The 8,676-nt window shown below is 51.1% G+C and overlaps 1 protein-coding gene across 1 annotated transcript in view; it reads right to left on the bottom strand.

Annotated features, from left to right (window-relative positions):
* The window catches only part of DAGLA (diacylglycerol lipase alpha), a 53,173-nt gene that overhangs the window by 23,071 nt on the left and 21,426 nt on the right, over positions 1–8,676 (bottom strand). Inside the window, exons 6-8 of the mRNA XM_027674199.1 lie at positions 6,528–6,629; positions 5,927–6,065; positions 3,098–3,185 (exon numbers count right to left, since the gene is read on the bottom strand). Of these exons, the coding sequence (XP_027530000.1) occupies positions 3,098–3,185; positions 5,927–6,065; positions 6,528–6,629 (329 nt within the window). The remainder of the gene's footprint in view (positions 1–3,097; positions 3,186–5,926; positions 6,066–6,527; positions 6,630–8,676) is intronic.

Genomic DNA, 8,676 nt, shown 5'->3' with positions numbered 1-8,676 from the left:
TGGGATCCTGTTCCCAGATTTAACCCAGACCTGGGATCCTGTTCCCAAATTTAACCCAGACCTGGGATCTTGTTCCCAAATTTAACCCAGACCTGGGATCCTTTGGCCCAAATTTAACTTGCCCATATTTAATCCATACCCAGAATTCCTTTTGCCCATGTTTAAGCCAGATCTGGGATCCTTTTCCCAGATTGAACACAGACCTGGGATCCCTTTTTCCCCACATTTAACCCAACTCTGGGATCCTCTGGCCAAATTTAACCCGGACCTAGGATCCTTTGGCCCCTATTGCCAGGTTTTTCCAGCTTTATTTTGGATGGCACCCAAGCAAAAAGGCCTGAAAGGGAAAACCTGGAAAAAGATCTGAGTCACTAAATGCAGAATTCCCAGGGGAGAAGGTGATCAATCCCAAAAAAGGAGGGACAGAAATGGAAGTGACCTGAGAGGGTCACACAAAGGCTCTGGAGCAGAGGGGCAAAAATACTGAGGAGAAAGGTTCTTTTTCCACCTTTTTCTCTGTACTACAGGGGAAAAAACCACAAAAGCCTGAAGGAGAACATTTTGGGAAGCGGGAGATGGGCTGGAATGTGAGTCAGAGCTGATGTGTCATTATTGCAGCCTAAGGAAAAGGGTGATCCAGAGGTTGGAATGTGGGGTTGCAGTAAACCAATGGTATTTTGACTCCTGCCATCCCAAACCTTTCCTTCCAAGGATTAGCAGAGCCTTATCCTGAATTTTTATCCCAGGTTTCCGTGGTATCCTTCAAGCAGCTCCTCAAACCTGCAGAGTTGTGGAAATCCTGAGCACTTTCCAGGCCAGGATTTCTCCTCTTTTTTCTCCGACCATCAAGGCAGTAAATCCCTTCTCTTCCCAGCAGGAATGACATCCTTGCTCCTGCAGGAACGACCTACATCCCTTTATCCCTGCCAAACTCCTGGAGTGCAGGATGACTTCCAATCACTCCTCACTTCCCTACACAAGTGAGTGAAGTGCCCATTAAGGGATGGGGATCCAGGTGCCAACTGTGCCAGAGGTGCCTTTGGAAAGCCTGGCATTAACCTCTCCAACATTCCAACTGCAGGATCCTTGAAATCCTGACCTCCCAGATCCCAACCCAGCTCCTCTAAGCTCACCAGAAACGCCAACAGCCTCCAAACAAATTATGGAAAACATCCATTAATCCAAAGTGGCAGCAATACCCCCAGACACTCCAACCAAAAAGGGCTGTCCTGGAACTTTAATGTGGATTTTCTGCTCCAAAGGAAAAGCTTTTTGCTGGAACACCTGATACTATTCCTGTTTGGACACCTGGGATCCTTTTGTCCATCTTTAACCCAGACCTGGGATCCTTTTCCCAATTTTAAACCAGACCTGGGATCCTTTTTCCCAAATTGTTGCAGGAGAACACCTGGAATTTTCTGCTACAAACCCTGAAGGCTCTGGGGCTTCCCAATCATCCTTTCCCCAATTCCACGTCCACTCCACAGAACTCTTTTCCAGCCCAAAGGACAAGGATCCTCTGCTACAAGAGGTTTTTTTTCCATGAAAACTGGGAGAGACAGCAATAGATTCATTTCTGATCCATTCATTCCACATGCTCCCATTCCAGGACACACAAAGTCAGAGTTCGTTCCTGCAGGGAAAAGAGGCTGGAAATGGCTCCAGCTGGATATAAAGTGGGAATTCAACAGCATGAGGAATGTGAAGAGTCTGGAATCTGCTTTCATCCTGAAGTAAAAAAAAAAAAACAGGGAGAAACATTCCCTGCAGGGACCAAAAGCAGAGGAGACTTGGTCTCTGCAGAATGAAAGGTTTGTTAAGAGCTTGGAATACTTGCAATCCTGAGTAAAGTGGGAGTTGTTCAGGAATCAGGACCTTTGGGTGTTTGTCAGGGCTCTCCCAGGTTTTGCTTTTCCTGTTGGATTTCCTGAGCAGAGGAGCTGGGAGCTGGCAGGACTTCCCAGCAGGATGGGGCTGGGACGTTCCCTGGTAACACAGGGGCATTCCAGCCAGGGAAAGGGATCCTGGGAGGGGGCTGGATTCCTGCACAAGGCCTGTGCCAATTCCTGCAGCTTCTGGAAGTTGCACCCCGTGGATAATTCCTGACAAACCCTGTTAATCCAATTCATCCCAGTTGCCCTCTATGAGGAATAACAGTGGCCTTCACCTGACTCTCCTTGATTTTCCCACCTTTCCCTTTGGAATTTCAATTCCAGACGCATTTCTCTTCCTCTCTAAATTCATCTCCCTTCCCAACATGCTCCTGTTCCTGCTGCATCCCTCTGGAAGCAGAGCTCCAGGCTATATTTAGCCAGGCCACGCCGCTGTGGTCGCTCCCTGGGTGTCTTCCCTGTCATTTTCCCTGCCCTTCCAACCGGAGTCAAACATTTGGGGCCGCTGCTGGTTTTCCTGGAATGTCCTTGAGAACTCCCAGCTTTTTCCCTGCGAGGTTGTAACTCATTCAGGGCTCGGGGATTTCAACTGTTCCTTCAGGAGTCCCAGATCTCCTTGGGTTTGGTGGCTTTCTCCTGCCTTTGGGAGCAATTCCCTGCTTCTGCCGGGCCCTTCAGGAGTCCTCAAACACTGGGAATTCTGACTAAATTCAATAGAACAAGTTATCAGGCAAGTTTTCCACGTTTTTCCCAGCACCAAGGTTTCACTCAGCTCTCCAGCAGGTCCCGAGGAATGCTGCTGAATCCCTACAGCTGCTCCCACTGCTTCTGAAAAGAACGGAACGATAACTTTTGGGGAAGGAATATCAAGCCCTTTCCCCTTCCCTGCAAGGGAAAATCCCAACTGCAGAACAGGAAAATTCCCACTAATCTCCTCATGGATCTACGGATTTGACTGTTAATAAATCCAGAATATTTTGTTGGTTTTTCCAGGTTTATATTTTCCCATTCCCAAATCCTCCTCATTAAGGATACGGGACTGATCCAAAAAACCAGGAGAAACTCCCTCAGCAAACTGGCTGGGAAGGGAAACCAGAGCTGACTGGGAATTGCTGCCAGGTTTGATCCTAAAGCTTGTAAGCCCATGGATTTCTCCCAGCGATATCCCAGCTTTCTGGCTCCCACGGGGAATTTTTGGTACCCACCGACTGCGAGTCCTTTGTCCTCGTGCAGCAAAGGAACACTTTGAGCCTCCTTGTCCAGCTGCTGGCCTGGCCTTCCTCCAGCCGGTGTCTGGGAATAACGGGAACAGGGGGAATGTGAGCACAGGGAGAACGGGGCCACAGGAGGGTTTTCCAACACTGGGAAAACGGGTGCTGATCCCTGTCCTTCCGCTTATCCCGGACACCACAAACAGATCAACTCGGCTCCTTTTATAGACTAGGGAGGTCAGAAACCATGGAATCATGGAATCAAGGTTGGAAAAGACCTTTAGGATCACAGAGTCCAACCGTTCTCTCTCTCTCTCTAATCCACGTCCCCAGGTGCCACATCCACATGGATTTTAAATCCCTCCAGGGATGGGGACTCCACCTCTGACCTGGGCAGCCTGTTCCAACCCTTTCCAGGAAGGAATTTTCCCTAATATCCAACCTAAACATCCCCTGGTGCAGCTTGAGGCCGTTTTCTCTCCTCCTGTCCCTTGTTCCCAATCCCACCCGGCTCCCCCCTCCTGTCAGGGAGTTGTCCCCCTGAGCCTCCTGTTCCCCAGGCTGAGCCCCCCCGGCTCCCTCAGCCGCTCCCGGTGCTCCAGCCCCTTCCCCAGCTCCACTCCCTTCCCTGCACACGCTCCAGAGAAGCGGAATCCAGCTGTTCTGGCTTGGAAGGGATTTTAAGGATCATCATGTTCCACCTTCCACTAGCCCAGGTTGCTCCAAGCCCCATCCAACCCGGCCTCGGGCACCTCCAGGGATGGGGCAGCCACAGCTTCTCTGGGAAAGCCATTCCAGGGCCTCCCCACCCTCACAGGGGAGAGTTTCTTCCCAATATCCCACCAAAACCCACCCTCCTGCAGCTCAAGGCCACTGACTCCATGCTCCCTGAAATCCAAAGTTCCTCTAAAGCAGGGCCTTTTTTTATGGAAACACAGATTTAACCCAGGTCAGAGCAATCCAAAATAAAACCCCGCTCCATTTTCCATCAGGGGATCCCACTGGGATAAACCCAAGCCCAGGAAGTGGGTTGTGCCTGGAAGAAAAAGGTGCTGGGAAAGGAATGTTTGCCTGGAAGAGAAGGATTTCCCAAGTTATTTTTTCCCAACGCTTTCCTTCCACGTGTTCAGCAGGAGCTCCAAAGCTCCTTGGAAAAGCCTCAGCATGAGGAGCTGAGCCTTTGGTTGGGTTGTTTCACTTCCTCAGCCCACACATCCCGAAGGGAATGGAAAACCACCCTGGCACACAATCCAGCCAGGCAGAGAATTCCCTGATCTACTCCTGGAAACCCATTCCAGAGCCTCACACCCTCCCAGGGAAGGCTTTTTCCCCTATTTTCCACAATATCATGACAGCTGCTCATCCTGGGAATGCCCTGATCCCAAGCAGGAATCACCACACTGGGCTGACAGGGCATTAATTCCAAATATTCCACACACTGGAAAGGTCAGGAGGAATGTTCAGCATTCCACAACAAAACCCAGCCTCCTTCCAACAAAATTTGAGGCCTGATCCTTAAAAAAGCCCAGTTTTCCTTCCCAAAGGATCCCATTTCAAGCCACTGGAAAAGCCCAGGGTTCAAAACACACAAAGCCATGGAAAAACATGGAATTTGCAGTGGATTTTTGAAAAGCCTCATCTTTTACCCCTTTGGATCCCAGGGACTACAAGGGCACATTCCTCAAGGACAGGCCCAGATGTCAGAGGAAACAAAGCCTGTTTGTGTTGTCTCCTACTGGAAAAAAATCCTTCAGAAAATGCTTGGCTGGGTGAAAAAAAACCCTTTTCTCTTCCCATCTGGGAAGCTCCAGGATGGAATCAATCCTTAATTAAAAGATCCCAGTGCCAACACAACAGGAATTGTTTCCTGGCCAAGAAACCTCAGGGTAAAGGGTTGGATTTTGGAGAAAATAAAGGAAGAAAGGGGGATTTAAAAGGAGATGCTGCCACAATTTAAGGAAAATTTCAGCACTGCCTTAATGAATCCAAGGAAAACACTGCTCCAGGATGAGCACACAAGGATTTGCTCAGCCTGGAGAAGGAAAGGCTCAAGGGAGACCTTGGAGCCTCTTCCAGGGCCTAAAGGGACCCTAAGAGAGCTGGAAAAGGAGTCTGGAAAAGGACCTGGAGCAACTGGACAAGGAGGAATGGCTTCCCGCTGCCAGAGGGCTGGGATAGATGGAATATTGGGAAGGAATGCTTCTCTGTGAGGGTGGAGAGGCCCTGGAATGGATTTCCCAGGGAAGCTGTGGCTGCCCCATCCCTGGAAGTGTTGCCGGATGGGGTTTGGAGTGCCCTGGACTAGTGGAAGATGTCTCAGCCCATGGCAGGGGGTGGAATGAGATGTTCCATAAGGTCCCTTCCAACCCAAACCATTCCAGTATTCCACAATGATTCCATGATCTCTCCTTGCACCAATTTTACGTCGTTTCCTCTCACGCTTAAATTCCCAAATTCAGACGATTTGTTGAAGGAATCATCTTAAAATCATTCCAGGAACAAAAAAGGGACTGTAAACCACATAAGAATCATTCCTACGTCCATCAAATCCTTATCAATTGGGAGCCTATTCCCTCACCTCTATCCTTGCTTTTGTCCCCTGGAAAACCCCGCGATCCCACAGTTTCCAAGGCAGATCCGCTGGGATTTGCTCTGTCCGAGTGGGGGAGCGGAACCATCCCAGGGTTGATGTGCACGATCCCATCCAACCCAGGCGCCCGGAGTGCCGGGATTCCCTGGAGTGCTGGGATTCCCCGGAGTGCCGGGATTCCCTGGAGTGCTGGGATTCCCCGGAGCGCCAGGATCCCCTGGAATGCCCCTCACCTGAGGTTGTAGGTGCGGAGGTTGCGCTGCCGGCGCTTGGTTGCCCGGAGCTTGACGAAGGTCCTTCCCGTGGGATCGAAAACGCAGAGCACGGTGATGCAGACACTCAGGATCACCACCCAGTTACACACCACCATCCCTGCAAAAAAACCACGGGAATGGCACGCTCCGGCCCTCGCTTCCCGCCCCAAACCCAGCCGGCCATCCCGCGGCCAAAGGAAACCCTCTGGAAAAGCTTCCGAACTGCAGCCGGATGAGTTTTCCTGGCTGTTTTCTGGGGTTATTGAACACCCCCGGAATATCCAGGACTACAGCATGAGCACGTTCCCACCAGGAGGCGGGAAACGAGTTCCAGGGAAACAGCGAAGCCATTTTGAAGGGGAAAAGCAGGATTTCCAGACTCCCCCCTTCCCGCCCTTTCCCCGGGAACACGAATCCCTCTCTCAGCACAAACGAATGGAACGACTGTTCCAGCAATAAACAGGGAGACAAGGAGCGCATTGACAGCTCCGATCCACTTCCAGGCGTCCATCCCCAGCCGGTGGGAGGGAATGCCGGCCGTGGATCCGCCGGAACGCGCCCCAGCATTCCCGATCCATACCCAGAGTGACGCTCTTGGCCGTGAGGTCGTTGCAGGAGGTGTAGTACTGGGTCAGCCACACGATTCCCACGATGGCATAGACGAACTCGATCACCAGGATAGCTGGGAAAAGAGGGAATACCGTGGATAACAGCAGCGTTTCCCTGAGGATTGATGCCTCTCCCTGTTTTCCAGCAAGGAAACACAAGGACGAGTTACTTGGAATGGAAGAAAAACGCTTTGGAAGGGGATATTCAAGGAAATGAAGCAAAAATGTGACTGCTCCCAAAAAAAAAAAAAAAACGGGATCATGGAGAGGTCAGTGCCCTTGGCTGTGTCAGGGTGTGAATCACAGACCCACATTCCACCCACGCTGCTGGAAAGATTCCCTGAGGCACCGGGAATTGCGGGATCCAGGTCTTAACCGCCTCAGACGGCTGGCCTGGCTCCCAGATTCCAAAGAAATCCCGGACACGCAGGATTTCTACACTAAGGAAACATTCCCAGCGCCCCTGCAGCCTTCCAGGAACAGTTCCCAGGACACATTCCTTAAGGAATCACTTCCTGGCTCCTCAGTTTTACTCTGATAAGGGACACGAGACTGGGCATTCACAGTGGTTTTCCTGGAATAAAAAAGTTGGGAAATGGCTCCCAGGTGCCCATCCTCCCACTTCCCAGAATCCCAAAGAACAAGTGGGCACTCAGGCATGGAGAAGGTAAATAACTCGCTTGGGAACGCCTTGGGATGGAGCCGAGACTAAACCCAGCCCGGCCTAATCCCACCCACTCTCCTCATCCATAAGGATCTTTCCACAAGTGGTTTTACCACAGACCTGGAAAAACCAGTTCCAAGAGTTTTCCTGGGCAAGGGCCCAGGGTTGGAACCGGCTCCTGCTCATCCCCATCTATGCCTTAACCTGAGTCAGGCTTTGCTAAGCTCGGCTTGTCTCCCCTCTGCCGGCACCTGCTGCGGGACAGGAGCAGGGACAAGACATTCCCGGGTTCCTACGGAAGTTCATTCCCTAAATTCCTCCGCATTAACCAGCACAGCCCTAAACTGGGACAGTCACATGGACCTTGCCCACGCACCGGTCACATTCCCACTTCCCTCCGCAGCGCTGATGAACCACCGGGAGCAACGAACTCTGGGAAACAGGGACACAACTGCCCCACGATCCGGAGGAAATCCCGGCCCGGAACGCACCGAGAGCTTCAGGAAGAAAAGGGGGATGTTCCTTGGGGCAGGGAAACCTCTCCTTGGATTTTCCCCACCTCCCTCGCCCCGGGTTTAGTCCGGGTTTAACACAAACTTCCAGCTCTCCCTGCTTCCCTAGGGAAGGTCGGGAAGCTGGGGAGGGAGATGGAGCTGCTGAGCCAGGTCATCCCTGCTTTTTAATGGATTCCGCAGAAAAACAACCCAGCAAAAAGCAGGGATGCAGAGCCACAAGATGCTTTGTTTGGATCTGCATTTCCAGAAGGTTTTTTCCCGTAAAACCTTCCCCGGGCACAGCAAAAAATCTGATTAAATTCCTGCAGCTGGGAGATGACAAAACATAGGGAAAAGGAGCCCTGGCTGAGAACTCAAGAAATAATCTCTCCCTGGTCTAGTTCTTCCTGGATGAGGGAGACAGGGAATGTTTTTAGGGAGAGAAATGGGTGTTTCTGGGGAGAGAAACGTTCATCTTTAGGGAGGAAAATGTGCATTTTTAGGGAGAGAAATGTGGAGTAAGATTTGGGGAAATTTGGAGGGTTTGGGGGAGGTTTCAGGGATTCTGGGGTTTTGTGGAATTTGGAGCACTTTGGGGGGCTTGGGATTTTTGGGGTATCTGGGGGGTTTTGGAGCCTTTTAGGGATTTGGGGGAGTTTGGGACATTTTGGAGGTTTTGCGGTGTTTTGGGGAATTTGGGGCACTTTGGGAGGGGTTTGGGGGTCTCACAACACCTCGAGGGAATTTGGGGTCACAGAGATGCCCACGTTGGGCTGAAAAATCGCTTTATTTGGGCTTTCAGGGGGATTTTATGTCCTTTGGGAGGAGATGGATTTTTGGGGAGGAATTTTGAGGGTGTTTGGGGTGACAAAGTTGCCAATTTTGGGCTGAAAAAGCACTTTACTTGGGGCTTTCAGGGGGATTTTATGTCTTTTGGGAGGAGATGGTTTTTTGGGGAGGAAT

The sequence above is a fragment of the Neopelma chrysocephalum genome, unplaced genomic scaffold (assembly GCF_003984885.1).
Source record: "Neopelma chrysocephalum unplaced genomic scaffold, ASM398488v2 Primary Assembly neopelma1_24, whole genome shotgun sequence".
Lineage (NCBI taxonomy): Eukaryota > Metazoa > Chordata > Aves > Passeriformes > Pipridae > Neopelma > Neopelma chrysocephalum.
This window is presented reverse-complemented; position numbering and strand designations above follow the sequence as displayed.